At 37.9% G+C, this 25,617-nt stretch overlaps 1 protein-coding gene across 1 annotated transcript; it reads left to right on the top strand.

The window, feature by feature from the left end:
* Positions 1 to 6,413: 6,413 nt before the first annotated feature.
* Positions 6,414 to 18,665, top strand: LOC121372298. The gene is made up of 2 exons (XM_041498593.1): positions 6,414 to 6,776; positions 17,286 to 18,665. The coding sequence occupies exons 1-2, from the start codon at positions 6,635 to 6,637 to the stop codon at positions 17,594 to 17,596; spliced, it is 453 nt and encodes a 150-aa protein (XP_041354527.1). The 5' UTR covers positions 6,414 to 6,634; the 3' UTR covers positions 17,597 to 18,665.
* The last annotated feature ends 6,952 nt before the right edge of the window (positions 18,666 to 25,617 follow it).

Raw genomic sequence — 25,617 nt, 5'->3', positions numbered from 1 at the left:
TGTGACCGTTATAATTTTGGTTGGTTTGTTTTCTCGTGCACGGTTCGCGTGATCAACATCATTTGTTGTTGTTCATTTGTGAGATTTTTCTTCAGTTCGTGAACATTTTCAGTAACAATAAAGTTCAGACAAGTAAGTATCTCAATACAAAACGTTACAAACGTGATCTAAGTGTGTTACAGGTTTGTAGATTAACCAAATTATAATTTATTTTCGCTGGATGGAATTAGGGTGTGCGGCTTTAAGAATTGATGTTCCTGGAAAGATAAAACCACTTTATACATTGTATGAATCGCCATTCTACAGTTAATCTTTTTCTATGTCTAGTTGAATAAGAAACTTCTCAAAGTTTTACAAAAAAACCAACCTTTTTAAAAATGTCTGCATCTATTTCAATAAATAATAACATTCACCGATCCATTATTATTAATACATGCCATAAATAGTTAGTTTATTAATTTTAAACAAAGAAAACAGCTGAAACAATTTACTTAGTTTTTTAGCATTGCTGAAAGTGGTGCTAATTTGAGATTCAAGCAGTTACAAATGGGTTTTTTTAAATCACATAATACCATTTATAACATTTGAACTAGATTATGTACTATAAATGTTCTTTATTTGTGGTACATTTTTCACCTATATTAGGTGTGGTTTTTAAAATATAATATATATAAGAAAAAAATGGCTGACCGGTCATTATTAAATGTTTTGACTTTTGCATGGTTTGTTGTATTCACTAATATTGGGTATAGAAAGCATGCAAACATTTTGTGAACTGATCGGTACTAGGGCATATGACAGAGTTTATGTACATCATGGAAAGTCATGGAATTCATAGTTGTCATTTTACAGATCTGGATGCTTGAGATTTTGAGTTGGGATCATGAAAAGTCAAGAAAAAAAAATTGGTTTCAATTTTCTTCTTTTTTTCTTGATTAATGTCAGAAGAGATGGATAAATAGATAATAATACACGAGTAGCCGTTAGATACCATTTATTTTAAAATGTATTTAATGAGCAAAAGCGAGTTGGAGACTGTTTTTAAACAAGTTGTAAAATAAATGGTATCTTAATGGACGCAAATGTAGTATTCTATTTCTTAAATATCCTCAAAAGCCAGGTTTTAAGCAAATTTTAAAGGGACATTCCTGAGTTTGCTGCATTGTGAGATGTTTCCGACTAATATTTCTACGATTAAACTTGCATATTAAACATATTTTCTTGTTTAGAATATCAGTGTTTGTATATTCAGTGTGTTTCTGGTCGTTTTAATATTTGTAAGAAGCCCAAACTGGATTTTGTCTTCAAATAATTTCGTACATATTTTTGGAAATAAAATGAAATTTAACCTAGTACTAATATTAGAACGATCAGAAACACGTTTAATATACAGCCACTACTGGGGGTAATATTTTATGCAGAAAAATATATTTGATATGTAATTACAATCGTTAAAAAGACTGTTAGTCGATAACATCTTAAAAAGTGCAGCAAACTCAGGAATGTCCCTTTAACATCTTTTTCGACTAACGGGTGTGTAAGAATTTGTGTTGAAACATATTATTACATAACAGGCCCATAAGAACAATGTCTGGGGGAAGGGGGTGACACCACACAATCCATATTTTTATCATCTTTTAAAGTGGAATGTTTGGTACGACAGTTAATATATAGTGTTATCTGTAGAATTACTGGTTTGGATTTTCTTTTTCATTTTCTTTTCTTTTCAAAATTCCCAGTTGGTACTTGGAGATTCCACACACAAAAAATTCAAAGTCAGCCACTTTTGATGAATCCAAATCTGAAACCTAAAGAAATTCACAAGTCAAAAGGCATCATCCTTATCCAACAGGCTAACAAAATCGGTTGTCTAATCATCGGCATCAAGTGTCCCCAAACGGCTGGCAGGTTACTTAACACTTTTGACACATGGGTATTGCGGGTTCTATTGTAGCAACTGGTGTATAATTCTGTATGTTGATTGGGAAGAGGCCACAACAAGCTGTAGCATAGAGCTCCTTCAGTGGCTAGCAGCAAACAAATCCCACATTAGTTTTTGTTCCTCCTAGTTTTTGTGAAATTTGTTGTTTGGTATAAAGTAACTCCTCACTTTTCAAGACCCTGCAAAGTTTTCCTGATTTGTAGTCCGTCATTCTTATCCCTAGTCAGAGCCGGTTTAAGGATTTGCAGGGGCTGTAGCACAAATAACGGGGTGGGGGTGGGGGAGCTTCCCAGAATATATTTGTTGCAACCTCCTTGGGGGAGGGGGGGAATGACCTGGGGGAAATAAATGTACACATCACAGCGGGGACCATAGCACATGCTGCATGTGTTACTAGAATAAACCGGCTCTCTCCCTAGTATTAGTAGAGTGGGGTTGCATAGCAAGAAATAGTCTGAACCAACTTGGTGATCAATACCAGATACTGTCCATGATGCAAATAAATGCACCGACTATTGAATGGGTTCCCTGCTGATCTGAAGCTTAAACTGAAAAATGGAGTCCGACATTCTTTCTTTCTTTCTTTCTTTCTTTAACTTATTTTCATGCTTATAATCCAGTTACGGTTCGAACACGCTTTCCTGGCCACACATCAGCTATCTAGGTTGTCTGTCCAGGACAGTAGGTTAGTGGTTAGAGAAAAGAGGGCGTAGTGGTCTTAGTCATTAAAACCTGCTCTGGATGGGAGCCGATACTGGGTGGTGAGATGGTTTGCACGTTTCAATGACTCGGGAGAGCTATGCCAGCTGGAGCTTCAGCTCCTGGTAGGGTCACCCAAACTGGACTGGCCAAAGGGTAGAGACTAGACTAATATGGACTGGCCAGACGGATGATGTGAGTCAAGAAAGACTTCAAAATTAAAACTGAGCTGGAGAAGCTCAGAATCCTAGTAAGAAAACTCCCTAGGAGAAGGAAAACTAATTCAAACAAAGTCCACTGAAGTGAGTACAGAAGCTATGCATCAGCATTAGCGTAGAAACCAAAAGGAAATGTCTGTACATGCACCAGGCTCTATGATCATCGAACCGAGTAGTTGCCAGCCTTATCTCCGACACCCCCGAGGTTGGTTATTCCCCATTTCAGACCTCGCCGAATATTTTCTTAGTTGTTTTTCCCTTAAAAATTACTCCGCTGTCGTTCACTACTTTGATTGGAGAAGAAAGTGGGATTTGTAAACAGTTAAACCTTGCTGACATAAAATTTAGTTTTTCTGGTTGTATCGTAAGATTCCAATAATATCACGGACACAGTGGGCAGAAAATGTTTCATCGACATTTTCAAAAAATTCGATACCTATTCAAAATTCATATTCTGTAATCAAAGGATTACTTCATTGTTTCTTATTTTGTTTTAAATAACCTCTCCATTGGCAGAAATATATGATAATTTTAGCATTTGACTCTTGACTTGGTTGCGGTTGCGGGTAATTTTAACATGCTTATATACCACAAAAGTTTCGAGCATGTCTGTCCCGGGTCCCGATTCTGGATAGCCAGAGGCAGACCCGGGACAGACTTGACTTGGTACACATTTGCTTTTAAGTCTGACTAAGTGGTCTGAAGTCGAACATGTATTTTCACTAAAATTTCATTACATTTTAATTCATTAAGGATGTGACATACAATTATATTAAAACGTAACTAAATTATGTAACAGATTCAACTGCAAAGCGGTTGTAGATATCAACGGTCCCATTATATTGAACTACGGGTTTTGGTTCCCTCTATGAAAAAATCCTGGATCAGACGCCACATAACCGTAATTATAATGTTTTAAGTGTGTCGTTAAATAAAACATTCCTTCCTTCCTGTCTGACTTAAAATCAATAACGTGCATTAAACTTTCAAATTACATTAGTATAATTATTGTTAAAATCAATTTCGTGTTCATCGAAAACGTATTTAGTATGTTTAGATGTCCGTCTTTCAGGACACAGAACTAATTTTCTGATTATCGTCGGAGAAAGAAAAACAAACTTTAAAATATTTTCTCGTATTATAAAAGCGAACAAAAAACACATTATGCAGTGGTTGCTTTCTGCTAGTGTAAAACCTGTAATCACGTGATGGAACAAAATTAATGACAACTCACATAAGTTCTGTAGCTAATCTTTTCTCTTTTTTATCCCACTGCCCCCTTTCCTTTTTAATGCTTTGAATTCCATCTCAATTTCCCCCCGATCTGCCAACTTACCGTATCTTTCAACTTCTTTCGCTGTCCACCTCCACTTCCTAGTCTTTGTCTCTCCAACCGCGATAGGTACTTGTCTCGTGTGGCTATCTGTGCCACACACTTGTCATTCCCCATCAGCTTTTGGGGATTACTTTTTTTATAATGTATGAATCACGAGTCGCATTTACAAGTTAAAAGCCTGGAAATTCAAATTTAGAGTTGTCCTACTTAAAATCAGTTTTTCCTGTCTTGTGATATATATGTCGTATGTGTAATACGAGAGTAAAATTTAAAGGGCAGGTAGACACTAAACGGTCTTCCTTAGTCACAGTCGTTGCACAGTCAAAAATATTATAGTCATGAAAAACCTGAAAATAAATAATTTATTAAAATTAATCTTGTTACTCCTCATTCTTAATATTAGTATTAGGTTTGCTACTGTGGATCAAATTTAGGCTCGTATCTGTTCAAACGGAGGGCATTAATCTGGTCACGGTTATTGTGTCTGTACGCCCGTCTGCCCCATATGTAGTTTTCCGGACATTTTTATCACAATGCCTCAAAATATTGAGCTGACATTTGTTTTTGTATAGCTTTATTATGTACTGTAACTGCTACAGATCAAGTTTGACTTGTCATGGCGATTTACACATTTTAAAACAGATTTATGGCCCTTGAACGTAGGAGATACGGACATTAATTTTGTTTTTTTTCGGAATGCCTCAAGATATTGATCTGATATTTTTTGTATAGCTTTATCATGTACTGTTGCAGATAAAGTTAGAATTCCATGGCGATTTATCCATTTTAAAAAGAGTTGTGGTTCTTGAACTTAGGGGATACGAACATATGTTTTTCGGAATGCTGAACTAACTTTATTATGTACTGTAACAATCAGGTTTGACTTTCATAGCAATTTACTCCGTTTTTTCACAGAGTTGTGGCTTTTGAACTTGGGGGGAAAAAAACAATTTGTGGGGCCTAATAGGGGACATGTATTGATTTAGCATGTTAGGTTCACGGTTATAATTGTCATCAGACTAGCGATTGAACTTGGATGTATGCCATATGCCTATTATGATATCTCCATTTTTGGTATGACTAGCAAATGCACTAGAATATCATAGGCATTGGAAGACGTAGATGGGGCTAGGGAGATACTGCCTCCCCAAATGAAAATTATACACTGCCCACCCCGATTGAAAGGCGCACTGATATACTTCCATGTCGGTCATATTTCATTCTGATGTACCAATGCCCCAGGCACTAAGATGGAAATTATTTCATTTTATGTTTGTGTTATATCCAATTACGGTTCGCGTATTCTTGGTCGCACCTTGTCTGCATGTTTTGCTAAGACACATTAGGAAGTGGGCCTTCTTGACAAATAACGGCACCGGTTAGAAAAAAAAACAATATAGCCATATTAAAGGCACTGTGAGTTTGCAGCCATTGTAAGATGTTTCTAACCAACAGCCTTTTTGATGACTATAATTAAATATTAAATAGGCAGTACTCTTTTCCTTTGGAATGCCAGTGTCGTCATATATCCCACGTGTTTGCGGCCGTATGCTATAAAGTTTGTAGCAGTCATTGTTCATTTTACTTCATAATATATATAAGTTTTCGTACTTACGAGATTTCTGGAAGGTGAACTTTAATCGGTTTGAACTACAACAAACATTAAGCCTTGTTTATGAAAATACTAATATTCTAAACAGGAAAAATCATTAATATATAGTTTCCTTTAGTCACGAAAAAGGATATGTTGTTCGTAAACATTTTACAATAACAGCAAAATGAGGACAGTCCCTTTAATGGCAATATGTGATATTAGATTGTGATTATCAGATGTCAACTGCGCTATTTATATTTTTCAAAATGTATTTTAACTTAAGGAATTATCTGTCACTGCTAATATTTTTTGTGTTGGTCTGTCCGTTCAAAATAATTTACTAGTATGTTAAGCTACTAGCCTTCTGAAACGGCTAGTTAAATATTACATAATTTAGGTCTAAACGGCAATTTAACAAGTGGTGAAAGAGAACGTTTGTCAGTATTTAATCTGGGTGGATTATGTAGTCGGTGTTTGCCTTTGCTTCACGTTCATACAAAACGTGCTTAGAATTCCAGCAGGTAGGCATGTACTTGTGGGTAACTGGACTACCACCTGGCTGATAAACCAATCACGTCGCTCGTCTCAGACGAAGTTTATCGGAAAAGCGTCCCTTGCGACAAGAGTGGCTTAAAGTCCCACTGAACGACCAACCTGTGTTAATTCACCAACCATTGTCGTTATTCTGTTAGGAAATACAACGTTGGGAAATAACATTACTAAATCGGCTAAATAACAAAATAAAATTTGAGTTATTGTTTTTTTAACACGCTTCACTTGTACTTGGATGTATTAATGGATCGGACTCTTATAGCGGCAGACACGAAGCAGTAACTACAAACACAATGTTTATTATTGTGAAGTTCGGGAATAATGAATCCCTGCTTTGTAACCCTAGCTGCGCTGTGGTGAATCTTTTGACTAGTATAAAAAGACGAACTGGATATGGCAACTCAAATGTTATACTGGATTTATCAGACGAAACGGGTAAGTCATTCTAGTGAAAAGATTTGAAGGTATTGATATTTTCTTTTAAAGAAGAACAAAAAAAGTAATACGCCTAATTACCGTGTGGAGATTTATAAACTAATGCATACACACACAACTTCCACTTCCTTATGTCTGTCAGACACACACACACACACACACACACACACACACACACACACACACACACACACATAAACAACCCACAACACATTTGGCGTTCGTCAATATAAAGTGTAGGCCCTACTGTTCATTCCCAGCCAATATTCGATTATTTTTTTCAGTACCGATTTTATCAATTTTTAAACAGCTGGTAAATCGAAATATAGTTAAATTAATAGCGTATTACTTAGTATTAAATAATAAATAACAAAAAATATAATTACTATGAAGCTACGCAAAAAAGAATTACCAAAATTATCTCGAAATGTTTTCATCATTATAAACATTCTAAATACGTGCGATGAAAATAAATAAATAAAATAAAGCTAGGCCTACCTATGTTAAGTAGCCAATGTAGTCAGAGAGAGAGAGAGAGAGAGGAGAGAGAGAGAGAGAGAGAGAGAGAGAGAGAGAGAGAGAGAGAGAGAGAGAGAGAGTGAGTGTGTGTGTGTGTGTGAAGAGACTATGATACGTACTTGAGCGTTACGTTAAGGAAATCCCATATCAGATATTAAAGGGTATGAGGTTGAGTCCATTTGGGTCAATATTAACATTTTGCATTTTTGAAGAAGAAGAAAACCTCCGCTAAGTTAAAAGATCTATTGATCTGAATTCAGTTGGGTTTTTTGTTTGGGGGGGGGGGGGGTTGTAGGTTTTGTTGTTGTTGGGATTTGTTTTGCGGTGGGGGAGTATATTTATGTTGTTTCTTTATTTAATATTATTTTAAATTATTTTATTCAAAGTTAACACGCACATAAACATCGAAGTGAACAAAGTTCTGTTTTTCATTAAATAAGTCTTGTTAAACTGATTAAGGTGTCACGAACTACTGCTGTACAAAGGAGCATTCATCCACACATGCATGACATTAATTATCTTAGAATGGGTTCCCGGAATGCCTGTTAACCATGCGATTATTTGTAATTTTATAGACGACGCCAGTGCGGGAACAGAACGTAAGTCTTGAAAGACGAGGCGTGTTGAAAGAATAAGCCTCGCTGTTCTAGATTATTTCTTATCTCCGGGGATTATCTCAGACAATGTCATTATGCAACTGTTTCACGACACTGCATCGTCTGTGTAAATTCGATATATTATTTAAATGACATATCCGCAATTGCATTTTGAGGTGCATTGCGGGGGGTGATAAGGTGTAACATATAGGCCGGATATTGATAACCCGTTGACAAATGGAAGTGTATTATTTGGTATTCAACAACAGGTCGAGTGGGAGATAAAGATAACAAGTGTGCTATATACACTTGACGCACGCGAGGTAGGGTAGGGGTATACACCTTCAGAAGTATTAGTAAGCTGTACTAGTTATAATATATTTCACTACCGGTCTCAATATTGTTGATTCCAAATGTGAGTAGGAAATTCTCAAGTTAGTTCCACCTCATAATATCTTTTTCACAATGGTTAGCTGGTGATATATCAAATCTTTTACGACAAAACCGTTATCGGTAATCAAAACCGTGTGTCTGCACAATACAGAGTCGAATGGGTATTTAGCAAAATGGTTGTTTATTCCATGAATATCTATCTAGTGTCTCGTCTGTAGGAGGATAGCCACTCCCAAGAAGATCCTTTACTGGATGATACATCCGTTTGACCGCCACAAAGAGGATTGCCACTCCCAGACTAGATCAAAACTAACGCAGGACAGCGCTTCTTGGAATAAATAATAAATAAACAACGTTACTGGACCACATTGATTTTGTATTAAACTTACTAATAGGTGAAATTTAACTTGGCAAACTTTAGATTATAAGACTTAAATAATCTTGGTTTCTGCTAGTTATATAACACACACACACACACACACACACACACCCCCCCTGCAGAAGCAGAACACAATTAAGCCTATATCAGAAAGGTTTCAGATAACAGGATGCACTACTGCAAACAAGACGATAAAATTATTATCAAATCCAAATTTATATTATCTTTGGTAGACCAAAGAACTTGCATATATATATATCTGCCCGCCCCCGCCCCCCCCCCCCCCCTCAACCCCAAGCCCCAACAACAACCAGAAAGAAAAAAATACTATAAACCTACTGAACATGAAATTGTATAAACAAAAACAACACAAATGTATGGGGACTGTAAGTTTTATATTTCAGAACCATTGCTATATGGATATTTGCCACTTTCAGTAAAAATTGTAGACCCGTGCGTCAAATATTGTTAAAATAGCAATATATTCAAACTTGTAAGTAAAAGGATGCGACGCTCATTTTCACTTATTGCTCGCCTGTCTTTTTTAATGATTCCATATTCAGTAGTGTTATGTTTGTTTGTTGTTGTTTTTTTGCTTTGTTGGTTGTTTTTTGGGGTGTTTTTTTTTTTTGTTTTTTTTTTGGGGGGGGGTTACCACCCGATATATAATATATATATATATATTAACAAAACACTTGATGCCTAGCATGTATCTATTGTGAGTGCTTGGGTGCTCAATGCACCTAATTTGGAAGTGCCTCAAAAATAATAATTAAAAAGAAAGAACATATTTATTTTTATTTGGTGAGATGTAATATCTTGTTGGGCGGGGCGTTTCTGGGGAAGTTTGTCAAGTTGGATTTATACTTCACCGACCACTCTTATTAGCGAGTAGTTGACTCACCCGGTCCTGCTTCTGTTCAAACCGAATCCTCATTTTACAGTAAATTCAGTGTGGTTTTAACACAGGTCATATTAAATTTTGGTTTGCGTTCCTTCAACGCTTTTTCGATTACCTAATCCAATTTTTTTATTTCAGTTTCGCCCGAGGTCGGCGATCTAAGTATGAATTAACCTCCAAGCATAAAAATGCACGTTACTGTACTATTATATTATACATGCCATTTCTTTAAAAGTTGTACCATCTGCACCCAATGTCATAGGCATACATTAATCATTGTATTGTGTGTTGGATCTATAGTACATTCTGTGGTTAAAAGGTAAAGGTGCATATTATTTATGGTTTTATTACTGACACTGTGCCACTATAGTCTCATTCAAGTACACTACACTGTATATATACGCCGACTTATGGCGTGTTCTTGTGTAATTTTAAGCCGTCGAAATTGCACCGAAGGTTAAAAACATTTAAAACTCGATTGTTCGTAATGGAGGCCTTTGTGTTGGAGACAAGTATCATAATACTAAGGTTTATGCCTTCTTAACCACCGATAAGCTCTCACAAAAAGCACGGGAATGCTTTTCAGGTTGATACTGAACAGCTACTTATACAGTCGGCCATTGTCAATCCAAATAAATACTGGTCGCCTTTTTCAAACGATATACATGTATATGACATTATTGGTGTGTTTAGTGTGTGTGTGTGTGTGTGTGTGTGTGTGTGTGTGTGTCTCTCTCTCTCTCTCGCTCTGTGTGTGTGTGTGTGTGTGTGTGTGTGTGTGTGTGTGTGTGTATTAAGTATAATGAGTTACAGTTTGGGATAAGTATATACATGTATGTAAAAGACCTCTGCTGCAAACATGTAATGCAACTTAATGTAATTTCGGTACTGTGAATAGGTTTTTCCCACGTTTTGTTTTATTTATCGCACGTCCTCTTTTTAAATCTAAATGTATTTGTAAGATTTTTGGAGGATTTTGTTCAGGTGTTTTTTTGTGGTGGTGTTTTTTTTTTTTTTTGTGGTGGTGATTGTTTTGTTTTGTTATTGTTTTTTGTGAGTTTTTTGCTTGATTGTTTGTTGTTGGTGGTTGTTTGTTTTTTGTTTTTTTTTTTTTTTTGTGGGGTTTTTTGGTGGTGGTGGTGGTGGTGGTGGGGGGGGGGGGGGTTGAGGGGGTAACCCGAACTGTTAAAAAGTTACTTTGATTAAATAGAATACATTGTTTTCAGCTCTTTGTTTTAAACACCTACTAGTGTGACATCTCTGACGCAAACACGGCCCTCGTGTGAATAACGTCTGGCCTCGCCGTGGATTTTAGCGCTGAAGGAATTGCTGGTCCGATTTTTGATAACAGTTACATATCCTATTAAGTTTCTAGCACACAATTCGGCTGTCAGGAAGATACTATTTAATCTACTATCATCACTAAAGCGTGGTTTCCATAAACACGGTAATACGTCACCGACCGACGCAGACGGTGCAAGCCCGTAGCCAGGGGGGTTCGTAGGGTTCGAACGAACCCCCCTTTTTCTGAAGTGCCCTTTCAAACTAGGCTAGACCCCCCCCCCCCCCCCGAGTCATGTCCTGCCACTCTGAAACATGCTGAAACCGACAATGTGCTCGAAAGTGCCCTTTTAATACCAAAAAGAACCCCCCTTCAAAAATCCTGGCTACGGGCTTGCGGTGTGCGTTGAATCGGCGACCGATCCTGGCTACGGGCTTGCGGTGTGCGTTGAATCGGCGACCGATCCTGGCTACGGGCTTGCGGTGTGCGTTGAATCGGCGACCGATCCTGGCTACGGGCTTGCGGTGTGCGTTGAATCGGCGACCGATCGAGGAAGATGATCAGGGCTTCTAGAATGTTTTTAAAATCCACTAGCCATGGGATCAGTGATTTAAAACATTTACTAGCCACGACTGAAAGTTCACTAGCCCTACTAGTTAATACAATTTTACTAAATAATAATAATAATCAGATATGTCATCTAAAGAGGGAGATAGAGCTTAAAAACACTAATATTTGTGGGTTGGGGTGGGGTCAGGATATTCATATCTACAAAACTGCAAAACACTTGACCAAAAACAAAAATCACTAGCCGTTGGGCATGGCAAAAATAGTTATTTACTAACCCAACATTAAATATTACTAGCCATGGGAGTGGGGCTACCATAATCTAGAAGCCCTGATGATAAATGTTCAACTTTGCAGATCTGTCGCACAGCGTCTGCGTCCGTTACCGACTTCATGGATACCCAGGCTTTAAGCTTGTCTTGTCGATTCATCGTAGGGACTATTTTGTGTGCTGTATCCCACAGGCAGGACAACACATACCATAATATTACATTCTTTAATATGCCAATTTGGTTTCTATGACACCTGTAGTTCCTTTTGTGACCTCTCTACTTTGTTTTGCACTGTTATCTCTGTTTTAGCTAAATATATGTAGATTCAAAATGTAATCGAAGAGTACCACCAAATTTATCATGTTTTGCTGTATTTTATGACATCAGTTATTTGTAGTTCTTAGAGTTCAAGCGTAGTATCTTGGGCTGTCTGTCCGAGACAGCTAGTTGATGACCGTGGGAGACACGCCCTGGCCTCTCCACTGTTATGCATACTAATAATCCTACAGCAGTTTGTAGGTTAGAGGCTGCACTATAATATGAATACAGCATACTTTATGTCCACCATACTAACGTTATAAAGTTTGTTTTGTTTAACGAAATCACCAGAGCACATTGTTTTACTGATCATCGGCTATTGGATGTCAAACATTTGGTAAGTTTGACGTATAGTTTTGAAAGGAAACCCTCTACGTTTTTCCATTAGTAGCAAAGGATCTTTTTATATGCACCATCCCACGGAGAGGACGTTATAATGATTACATACTTAAAGGGGAAACAATAAGGGAAAACGTGGTGTAATAGATCAGATGTAATTGAATGAATGTTTAACGACACCCCAGCATAAAAATATACATCGGCTATTGGGTGTTACAAATTGTAAGTATATGCAAGTATTATTTAGGTATAATTATGTAAAACCACAGTGTAAGGAGCTGTGGAAAAAAGTATAAGACAATACATAAAACAAGTTAAGTATATTTTAAAACTTTGTATAGAAATCAAAGTGTTTTTAAAACTTTAAAATTAATTCTGTGTGGAATTTAAAAGATTCCAAAACATTTCTGTTACCAAATATACAATTTCTCGTCGACTTGAGATGATCACACTCCACCAAAATATGGCGCACAGTTAGTGTACACTGACAACGTTTACACCGAGGAGGAGGGTCCTTCTTCAAAACAAATGCATGTGTCAAAGATGTATGGTTGATGCGGGCACGGCACAAGACTACTTCATTCTTCCTGCACCGCCTGTAGGATGACTGCCACTCTCTCAGAACTGGCTTGACAGAACGAAGGAAGGAAATGTTTTATTGAACGACGCGTTCAACACATTTTATTTACGGTTATATGGCGTCAGACATATGGTTAAGGACCACACAGATATAGAGAGAGGAAACCCGCTGTCGCCACTTCATGGGCTACTCTTTTCGATTAGCAGCAAGGGATCTTTTATATGCACCATCCCACAGACAGGATAGTACATACCACAGCCTTTGTTACACCAGTTAGCTGGAACGATGACAGACAGAAGCTTGTTCGCGATCGCACTATCCCAATCATCTTGCCAAGTCGAAAAGATACATTGGTTAATATGATATTTAAAATCACTATAGGGGACACTAACACCGACATGGGGCAAATTCAAAGCAAACCATTAGCGTAATATGTATCAATACAAATAAGTGATGTGCGATAGAATGTCAGTAATGAGGGATGTTGTTGCAGTCATTATTTGCTGTTAGTGTTGGTATGTTCCCTTATTTCTTTCCACCGGCATGTATACATTTACTACAACGTTAATTTATTTATAAATAGCTAAAGTGAACATAATTGTGGGTTCGATTTACACTCGAGTATTGACAACATTAAATGTTTATCATGTGACGATAGATTTTTGAATGCTTATAAATATTGAGTGACAGGCTGAAAGTGCAGTCATAAGACTGGATTAACTCTTACAGGGTGGATTAGCATAGCGTAAATTCATCGGCTAAGTGGAGCTGCGCTGACCGATAAATCAATTTCGACATGCTTTGTGATAATGACTTCTAACAAAAAGCTCCCAGCCTGGATAGGTTGCGTCAAAGGGAAAGTGTTGCCGCGTGGTGGGTTGTATTAAATCAAACGCTGAAAGACATAGCCGCTTGCACAAGTTTGGCTAAATGGCTTTGAATAGAAGATTAGTTCGGAGGTACAACGTTACCTTGGATATATTTCAGGGTAGACCTATGCAAGAGCCTGCAAACGCGTTTTGTCAATAACCACTTGTTTTGGTAACACGTAATGAGACTGGTAATGACTCTTCGACTCTTAGACTGTGCTATAAGCAATAACTCCAGTGTATATTTTGTATAGAAAATGCAAACCCGATATTAATCGACATGGGCGGTTGGATGATGGAATGGATAAATTGAATCGTACCTGACTAATGGGTGTATACCGTCAAACGAAATCCCATAGATGACGATACTAACATAATATGTGGCTACAGCAACAACGTTTTAGTCACCATGGATATAAATACCACAACACCTCCCGCGCAAAGTAAATCAGATAGAATGGGGTTGTTAGATTCTTATTTTCAGTTATAACGGAATTATCATATACATACGGTGCAAGAAGGATGTAACATCCTGTAAAGGATCTCCTAGGGAGTGACAATCTTGTGGGTGAATTATCTTATAGAGAAATAATTATTTACCGGCCTCGGTGGTGTAGTGGTTAATACACCGAACATAAGGCTGGTAGGTACTGGGTTCGCAGCCCGGTACAGTCTCCCATCTAGAACGAGTTTTATCGACTCAATGAGTAGGTATAAGACCACTACATCTACTTCTCTCTCTGACTAACGACTAACCATTAACCCCCTGTCCTGAACAAACAGCGGGCTTGAACCTTAATTGTATATATAAGCAAGAAAATAAGTTGAAATGAATGAATGAATGAATGAAAGTAATTACGATTTTGCCAAAATAACCTTTCGACTCTGCTTTGTGCAGAGATACGGGGTTTATTTCTGAAAACTGTTTTGTCGAACATGAATCTACACAAAAAGTCGTTCCAACTTTAGTATGACTGCACATGTTGTAAACATAGCTAGTACATTGATACTAGTCCAACGTAAATTACACGAAGTTATTGGCTAAATTAAACAACATTTTATAGATTAAGTAAACTGGTTTATCAATATTCACTACTGTCACAATACCAACTTGCAAACAACCCACACACCCGGATCCACCTATGATTTATTCGATTCAACATTGCTCAGAATATTGACCAATTTTATGTTACTCATTCAGTGAACCAGAAAATTGCCCAATGAATCGCAAAATTCGATATTACATTTCTTTTACTGCTTTAAGCCACCGAGTTGTGTTTTAAAATAAAATGTAGGTTTTATTTCTCTGAGAAGAACACTTTAATAAATGGTTCACTATTTCTCTGTATGCAATGTTCACTTATTATTCAGGTGAGTCACGCTTGTCAGGGTGGGCTGAAGAGGATCAATCCGGCTTTCTGACTTGGAAACCCTTTCAAACTATTTCAAAAGTATTTGCATTTGTCAACATACGTGACATGCTGAAAACAAAACAGAGAGAGCTGACGCGAAACACCCCTGGACTGGTGTTATTAATAATTTATCAATACTTGAACTCTTAATAGATATAAACTACTTTATAATACACATCCATTCAGCTAAGTAATTTAATATTAATAGCCTTTTAAAGCAACTCGGGTATGTTTAACAATTAAGGAGATTTATTTTAAAAGCACGTCTTAGCATGTTGTCACAAGCGCGACATGGAGTACATTTTAATTGATTTTTATATACAAGACGGGTGTTTGCCTTTGTACAATGAGAACTTCAAAAGGAAACTGTTCATCTTCAACTTAAGAGATTGTGCCTGTCGACTCCCAATATCATTCAAAAGGACTATGGCCTGAGATGATACAAAGTTTGAAGTTTGTTTTGTTTAATGGCACTACTAGAGTACATTGATTTATTAATCATCGGCTATTGGATGTCAAACCTTTGGTAATTTTTATATATAGTCTTAGAGAGGAAACCCGCTATAGTTTTCTATTAGTAGCAATGGATATTTTACATGCAGCATCCCACAGACAGGATAACGCATACCACGACCTTTGACATACCAGTCGTGGTGCACTGATTGGAACGAGACAGTCCAATCGGCTCACCGACGGAGATCAATCTCAGACCGACCGGGCACCACGCGAGTGCTTTATCACTGAGCTACCGGCCTCGGTGGCGTTGTGGTTAGGCCATCGGTTTACAGGCTGGTAGATACTGGGTTCGGATCCCAGTCGAGGCATGGGATTTTTAATCCAGATACAGACTCCATACCCTGAGTGCTCCGCAAGGCTCAATGGGTAGGTGTAAACCACTTGCACCGACCAGTGATCCATAACTGGTTCAACAAAGGCCATGGTTTGTGCTATCCTGCCTGTGGGAAGCGCAAATAAAAGATCCCTTGCTGCTAATCGGAAAGAGTAGCCCATGTAGTGGCGACAGCGGGTTTCCTCTCAAACTCTGTGTGGTCCTTAACCATATGTCTGACGCCATATAACCGTAAATAAAATGTGTTGAGTGCGTCGTTAAATAAAACATTTCTTTCTTTATCACTGAGCTACGTCCCGCCCCTTCTTCAAAAGAAGTGCAGCTTTTAAAACATAAATAAATAATATTTTTATATTTATAAACTTGTATACACCGTACAAAATTATACTAAAAATATCCAGTATATAGGAGAGTATCAGAGTGTCATTTTGTTATTTTAATGGCTATTTCTTGATATAAACTAAAGGAATTAATTGTAATATATGTCTCAGTGGCGTTACTGGCTGGTGGCTACTGTATTCGCATCCCAGTAGAGGTCGCCATGATCCCGGTTTACAGAGCGATTTTAGCGCTAAGATCATCTCAAGTGCATTAGGAAGTCAAGGTGATCTTAGTGCTAAGATCGCTTCGTTAAACGGGGCCCCGAATGACTTGTAACGGCTCGACGGGAAGGTTACGGTCACTACACACACTTGTGTCTCATTAAGTTGACAATTAACTATTAAACCGTATCCTACCGGGACAGACAGCACACGCAGGACAGCGTGCTTCAATTAGATATACGCACGGGAATCAAGTACAAATTAATAAATAGATTTTGTAATAGCAATAGTTTGTAAACGTCTCTCTCTCTCTCTCTCTCTCTCTCTCTCTCTCTCTCTCTCTCTCTGTGTGTGTGTGTAACACACACACACACACACACACACACACACACACACACACACACACACACACACACACTGTAAACTAACAGAATATGTTCTATAATGTCATTGGTTAAAATTTACATTGTTTTCCGGAGATGAAATAGACACTAACACCCGCAAATAAATACTTGCAAAACATGTGACGTCAGTGGGATCGGAAAAGTTAAAAGTTCAAGATTGTAGCCTGCAGGTATTCCTTTATTTGATGCCAGCAAATGTTTAATTTTTGACCTTATGTTACATCTATACTAGATTATCTTTTAATAAGCTTAAACTTATTTTGTTTCTTCATTTTGTTTCTTCTAGGAATGGTAAAAGAATTGGATGTGCACAAGAACGAATACGCCACTAAGTTTTTGATTTCCCACAGCACGTATATATTGGTCCAAAAAGAGATTTTAGCAGATGAGTCTTCCACAGACGGAAACTCCACTCCGACGCCACATTTTCAGTACGTGCCACTGTTGGAGAAGTACGCAGAGCTGTTCCCTAGTTACAAACTGCACGTGCAAGAGGTTGAGAAGAAAAAGACGCGAAGAACCACGAGCAAGTCGCCCAGTCCTGCAGGACGATTTCAATCTAAAGGCAAAAGCAAGAAGATTTCGAAACGGAAGTGACGTTTTTGTTTCAAAATAAAGACTTTAATAATTTATTTATTCTTCTGCTAGAAGTGCAGAATACGAATATTTTATGTGCCAACATAACTAATCTGTCATCTTGAAATGCAGACCCTGTGTATCAAAACGATAAAATAATTTTAATTTATAAAACCTTATGTCTGCACAACAGAGAATTATCATGGTGTATTTTAACATAAAAGCAGAACAGAATCTGTTCAACAGGTGCCTACTCCAACACAATTTGAAGTGTCTCCCAATACCCATTTTTGTTTTAGCGGATTAATATACTGAATTTATTATTTTAGTCGGGAAGATGTTATCTTGATCGGCTGCATATTTGGTTGAGTCGTGGGACTTAAGGCTCCCACCCAGAGCGTGTTTTAACGACTCATTGGATAGGTGTAAGGCCACTACATCGACTTTACTCTCATTGTCTACTAACAACTAACCACTAATCCACTGTTCTGGACAGACAGCCCAGATTGCTGAGGTTTGTGTGTCCTGGACAGCGTGCTTGAACCTTAATTGGATATAAGCACGAAAATAAGTAAAAAAAATGAAATGAAATCTGGGGAAGATTGCCATATTGTGTACAATAAATACTGTAGAGACCGTTTTTGTAAGTTTTAGCCTCTCCCTAAAATAAATAAATCTAACAGACACTTACTAACAGCAAGTGTTCATGAATCACAATAAAACCATAATATCATATGCTCGTAAAGGGGGCCATATTCAGATTAACCATTGGCGCCCGACATGAGTATCTTCCAATGCTATTTGTTACCCATTTCATCATGCATAGATGTATCATTACAACAGGACACATGTTAAGAATGCTAGGTTTTTTTTCTTCTAGAGATTGAATTCTGCATATAAGCCAGGCGCGGATCCAGGATTTTTAAATGGGGGGGGGGGGGGAGGGCGCGAAGCGCCCGAGATACCATAGGGGGGTCCGGGGGCATGCTCCCCCGCGAAATTTTGAAATTTAAGTGGCCTGAAACGCGATTTCCTCGCATCTGAGTAACAAAATAACTATATTAACGTATGTTTTTGGTATTGTCATACTGTTTTTGTTATCTTCAAAATTTCATAAACTCTGGTCTCTTCTTTTTTTAAAAGTTAAAGTGGTCATCTCTCCTTCCCATATTAGGCTGGTTTTCCGTTGACTGCGGCTGCCGGTAAATGGGAAGAAATATCGAAACAGTTGTTTCAGTAATATACATTGCTTTGAACAACTGGGCCAATGTGTATCAACAGCCATGGTATGTAATATCTTGCTGCTTATCTGAAAGAGTAGCCCCTGGAGTCGCGGCAGCGAGTTTCCTTTCTCATTGTTTTGTGGTCCTTAACCATATTTCTGACGCTATATAAACGTAAATAAAATGTGTTGAGTATATTGTTAGTACAAATATTAAAGCAGTCAGAAACATGTTTAATATACAGTCAGTAACGTTTTATGCAGAAACTTATATTTGTTATGTAATTACAATCATTAAAAAGTCTCTGTTGGTCGATACCATCTTAAAAATTGCAGCAAACTCAGGAATGTCCCTTTAAGACGATTTTCATGAACAAAATATAATTTAAAGACTCTTGAGAAATAAGTGCATTTTTGTGTAATTCCACTCTAGTGTATGCTATAGTTAAAAAATAAAAAATAACTTGACCCCAAAAATAGGGGGGGGGGGGACCGGGCCCCTTGGGCCCCCCACTAAATCCGCGCCTGTAAGCAACTATCATTATAAATTAAATTAAAGTTGCACTTGTAATGTAATTGGTTTTTTCGGTTGCAAATCAATACAACCTGTCTCAATTTTTCAATTGTACCATTATACAAGATACTTGAGCATAGTTATACAAACCAGTATTATGCAGTTATGCACATATTGTAGCACAGTATTTTACGTGTATTTTATACCTGCATAAAAATGCTAGCATGTGTATTTTAATATATGTTGTACATATTCATTATTGGACATAAACAATTATGTATATTAAAGCTCTTGTTTGCTGAGTTGTTTTCCCTATGCATGAGTACATCCACATAGGTGGGCGTGTGCGAAGTGAAGTTTGCAGAGTTTGATGGGCAAAGCTGAAGATGTCATCAATTAAAGGAGCCAGTTATTTTATTCACCTTTCAACAAAGGTGGGGATATTTCGTAATCTAGCCCACCACCATCCCACCTCACCCCCACCCCCATTTGCGACGCCAGTGTAAAAGTGGCCGCCTTAGATCGATCGAATACTTGTGTGCCTCTTTTCATTAACTTAATATATGATTCATGAAAATTGCGACATTCCCTTGTAAGGATCTACGAGTTGCATTCCATAGTCTAGAATCTAGACCATTTCGTGATTAAATGGCTTCACTTTAAATTCACTTTGTGATTCGGTGTTTATTTATTAAAGATGACATGATGTATACGAGGAGAACATATTAAAACCGGTGTGCCTTAGAAAATACCAGATTAATCGACAGGTGGACGGTGATTAATAAAACCCAGAGGCGGATCTAAATTTTGCAATTGTTATAATTTTATTATATATTATTTTAATTTTTTTTACAATACCCATCCAAATCTCCCTCAAAGTTCCCTTAGCATTCCGCCTCATGACATTACTCCCCCCCCCCCCTCCCCAAATGGATTTTCTGGATCTGTCACTGCAACCTATACTCCGTTTGTAGAAAGGGAGGGGGCCGTTGAATTGGCATGTAACTCTATACTGTATAGGTGGCACGTACCCAATAATAAAGCGCTCGCTTCATGCGTGATCGGTTTGGGATCGATCCCCGTCGGTGGACCCATTGGGTATTTCTCGTTCCAGACAGTGCACCATGACTGGTTTATCAAAGAATGTGGTATGTGCTATTCTATCTGTAGGATGGTGCAAATAAAATATCCCTTGCTACTAACGAAAAAATATAGCGGGTTTTTTCTCTAAGGTTAAATGTTGACATTGACACTGCTACAAATACTGGGTGAAACACGTATTTAATATTACGGGATAGAAAAGGAAGATTTATTCAACGACACATGGGCGCATTTTAAACTATGGCTATTTGGTGTCTAACATTATAGTTATTTGAACAATTGGTTAAATAATCTACGAATACAGGCTGCTCCAACCAAAAACGCGGCAATTTAAGAGAATCGAATCTACCTGTTGTCACAGTGTAACATTCACAACTATATTCAAATGCAATTGATATCTTAGCTGTTCATATATATGTTACAGTTAATCTGTATAATCAGGTAATATGTATATTACCTGATTTTTTCAGCTAATATGTATATTACCTGTTTCACTCAGGTAATATGTATATTAGCTGGGAAAAATCAGGTAATATACATATTACCTGAAATATACTTCACTAATTTATACAGATTACCTGAAACGTGCAGAATGGTATTGACATGGTTGTTATTTGACTGAATGAATAACTATAAACAATAATATGCTGGCAATCTTTATTGGCTCAAAACACATACTATTTGCACACACACTATTACAGAACAAACAACAAGATCTTTTGATCAATGTAGTCCAAGTTTTCAATTAAAAACAAGTTTATTGATCAATGTAGTCAAAGTTCTCAGTTCTAAACAATTCTATTGATCAATGTAGTCAAAGTTCTCAGTTCAAAACAATTCTATTGATCAATGTAGTCAAAGTTCTTAGTTCAAAACAAGTCTATTGATCAATGTAGTCAAAGTTCTCAGTTCAAAACAAGTCTGTTGATCAATGTAGTCAAAGTTCTCAGTTCAAAACAAGTCTATTGATCAATGTAGTCAAAGTTCTCATCAACAACAGTTCTTGTTTATGCATGGCAGGCTGGAATGGCAGCGGGAATTGCACACCAATCTGGCTTTGAAGCATTTACATCGATTTGTCTGACACCTTTTACTTCCAGCACAGTTACATCTTGTGAAACCTTGTCCACCGCATCTTGACTCCAGTTGCACAGCTTGACGCAGGGAAATGTTCTTATCTGTACAGACATCATCGGGTGAATACAATGTCGTAGCACACACATCGAATTGGTTTCTAGATTACTTTCGATCCAATATTCCTCCTTTTACAGCAATTGTGTACAACTCGTTGTCACTGCACTCTGTCACAACTCCGATGATGTTCCTAGGATCTGCACGTCCTCTGTCAACTGAAAGAATGGGCACTGTCACATTGCTTTTGATTTGCACACTAGAAAATACAATGCGACTTCGTTTGACCATTCTCTCTGCCTGCTGGAACTGGGCATCTCTGGCACTCTCTCTCTGCAGCCTAATTTCCTCCTGACGTATAGAGATGGGTGAGACTGGTACAGGTTCTGCTTCGACTGGGTTTGGATGGGATACTGCAGACAGGAGGTCGTCTTCAGTTTGCAACCTTGCCATGACATCTTGGGGGAGGCTGGATGATGTCAATCCTACCTTCGCATCGGCACCAAACAGAGTAGCAAAGGGAGAACGCTTGATTCCAGTGTGATGGCTCGAGTTCTTTTGAAATTGCACAAACTTGAGTCCAACAGTCCAGTCCCGTGTGTCATCCATGCAATCAACATGTCTTTTATGCCGCAGTTGGCTGTTTCCACTGAACCCTGACTCTGGGGGTGTCTCGGCTTCCCATGAACGATGACGAGGTCAGGCCACATCTGCTTCAACTCTGTGATAACTTCCGCTGTGAATTCGGACCCGTTGTCACTTTGTAGTATTGAAGGGGCTCCCTGCAGAAGGTAGATGTCCAGCAACTGATAATCTACTTCCGATGCACGCTTAGAAGTGAGAGGACGCAGGATGCAGAACTTGGTAAGATGGTCTTGGTACACCATGATCCATTTGTGTTGACCATGGCACATAGACTGCATGTCGATGAGGTCAACTTGCGCTCTGGAACTGAAGTCCTTAGACAGGATTGGTTTGACGACAATTCCCTTGGTAGTTGTCCGTTTCCGTTTTCTCTGGCACTCGATGCACATGGACTTGAACACGGTAATAGCATCCTGGGTGATGTTGGCGTACTTCTTGTTGATCTCCTTGATCATCTTGTCTCGTCCTCCATGACCAGTAGCGATGTGGGCGCGCTTGATGATGTCAACAGTCTCCTCGATGGTAGCGAAGTACAGTGGATGTTCCTGGTTTGGCTTCTTTCTGATGAGCTTTTGAACGTCCCCACACTGCAGTAGTTCATATTTCTTAAGCAAGTAAAACTGACGCGGTGACAGAGAACACCATTCACCAGGATATTTATACCTACCAATCAAATGAAGCCAGTCAAAGGAAATCAGCAGCCTAAATCAAGCATTGTTTTTCCAACTAATCCCATCTGCGTCCTAGCAGGCTGGCACATCTTTATTGTGCTCTACAGACAGGATTAGTTAAAACAGCAGTGGTGGATTATACAGATTAGCTGTAACATTGTCTATGAATTGATTTAACAATGAACATGTACATCAAAGGTATTGTGACCAATCAAGGAGAACTTGGACTACATTGATCAAAAGACTTGTTTTGAACTGAGAACGTGGACTACATTGATCAAAAGACTTGTTTTGAACTGAGAACTTGGTCTACATTGATCTAAAGACTTGTTAATACCATTCTGCACGTTTCAGGTAATCTGTATAAATTAGTGAAGTATATTTCAGGTAATATGTATATTACCTGATTTTTTCAGCTAATATACATATTACCTGAGTGAAACAGGTAATATACATATTAGCTGAAAAAAACAGGTAATATACATATTACCTGATTATACAGATTAACTGTAACATATATACGATTCAATAATTGTTATGGTGTCACCTGCCAATTATACAATAACTTAGACTTTTGTTACTTAAGTGCTAGCAATCAGACCAATTAGTGTGAAACTAAATCACAGCAATCAAGAAACACTACGGATTTAAATGATATCCCCAGCTGATACCCGGTTTGCCAACAAACATACCTATTAATTATTATGTCAGCAGTTAGTGATTACAATAAGTCACATGACAAATAAATCACGACACAACTGACAGCGATTTCTTAGCCTGGGTGTGTTGCCTAGGGCAACACTGTTGGCGGGAGATGAATTCCCAAGGAACATTAAGACATAACCATCGGATCCTATAAAAATACACAGAGAAAGAAGAGACACATATAGACCGAGGAGATGAGACCCATGAGGTCTCAGTCGCAGTGTCAACTCCATCGTTCACCTAAGACTTATATAGACATGTATTATCTGTATCACCATGTTATTAACTTGTTAATCATGCTTAGTGTTCGAAAGTAAAATAAGAAAAAAGACATCACCAACTTGTGACTTATCTTCCTTCATTTACATTCGTCAGAAAATAAGAACAAAGAAAAACTACTCTTTGTTAGTATCATGGCACCCTAGGTGATCACTCTACCACTGAGCTACATATCGACCCTTAAACATTACAGTTAAAGTTAAAGCACCTTGAGTTATTAATCATCGGCTATTGGATGTCAAATATTTGGTAATTTTGACATACAGTCTTAGACAGGAAACACGCTATATTTTTCTTTAGTATCAAGGGATCTTTTATATGCATCATCCCATAGACAGGATAGCACATACCACAGCCTTTGATATACCAGTCGTGGTGCACTAGCTGGAACGAGAAATAATCCAATGGGCCCACAGACGGGGATCGATCCTATACCCACCGGCTGGTAGGAACTGGATTCGCACCCTGGTACCGGCTCCCACCCAAAACGAGTTTTAACGACTCAATGGGTAGGTGTAAGTCCACTACCCTGACGTTTCTTTCACTAACCACTAACAACTAACCACTATCCTACTGTCCAGGACAGAAAACCCAGATAGCTTAGGTGTATGCCTAGGACAGCGTGCTTGAACCTTAATTGGACAGAAGCATAAAAATAAATAAATAAATAAAAATATCCCAATATAGGCATATTAAATACATTGTAATATAAGTTTGTTTTAAGTGTTTAAATAAACATCAAAATATGTAAGTTATTGTTTCAGAATCAAATAACTATATATGTTCTAAGATCAGCAACATTCAACATTATTGTACTGCCAAGACACAACACGCACTACGTCGGACTGAAGTACATCCCGCCACACTGGAGAGACCAGGAATAGGCTGTCAAGGTGGACAGCAAAATGAATTAAAGATAGGAAGATCTGTCAGATTAATAAAATTTTTTAAATGGAATTAAAAGGGGAGAAAGGAATGGGAGCAATGGATAGGTAGTAGTAGTTATTATTGTTGTTGTTGTTGTTATTACAGTAGCAACAGCTTAAGCGTCAGCGACAATAGTAATAGTAGTAGTAGTAGTAGTAGCAGCAGCAGCAGCAGCAGCAGCAGCAGCAGCAGCAGTAGTAGTAGTAGCAGCAGCAGCAGCAGTAGTGGTATTAGTAGTAACAATAGTAGTAGTACTAGCAGTAGCAGCAGCAGTAGCAGTAGTAGTAGAAATTAATAGAAGTAGCAGTAGTACTTTGTAGTAGCAGTAGTAGGAGGAGGAGGGGAGGAGGAGGTGTAGCAGTAGTAGTAGCAGTAGTAGTAGTAGTAGTAGTAGTAGTAGTAGTAGTAGTAGTAGTAGTAGTAGTAGTAGTAGTAGTAGTAGTAGTAGTAGTAGTAGTAGTAGTAGTAATAGTGGTAGTAGGAGGAGAAGGAGAAGAAGTTGTAGTAACTATGGAGTAGGAACAGGACGATGAGGACGAGGACCGTATTTGTTCGACAAAATGTTAGAACGGCTATATATTTTTAGATGGGTCTCCTAACTAAGAGGTAGAATTTACAAAACAAATAACAAGCAGCAGACCCTGATGCACACACATCTTTAGCACTTATTGAGTCTTTATTTGTTAATTTTGTATTAAAAAATAATTTTGCTTCACTTTAATTACGTCTATTAAATTTTTAATTAATTTATTAATATATTCAATTAATTTAATTTAAACTTTTTATTTAATAAAAGTGTATACGCCGTCAGGTTGTTGCGCATCACGTTTTGTTTGTCGAGGTGGGA

Source organism: Gigantopelta aegis, chromosome 4 (genome assembly GCF_016097555.1).
Source record: "Gigantopelta aegis isolate Gae_Host chromosome 4, Gae_host_genome, whole genome shotgun sequence".
Taxonomy (NCBI): Eukaryota; Metazoa; Mollusca; class Gastropoda; order Neomphalida; family Peltospiridae; genus Gigantopelta; species Gigantopelta aegis.
Note: the sequence above shows the minus strand (reverse complement) of the source record. Positions and strands in the feature narration are given on the sequence as shown.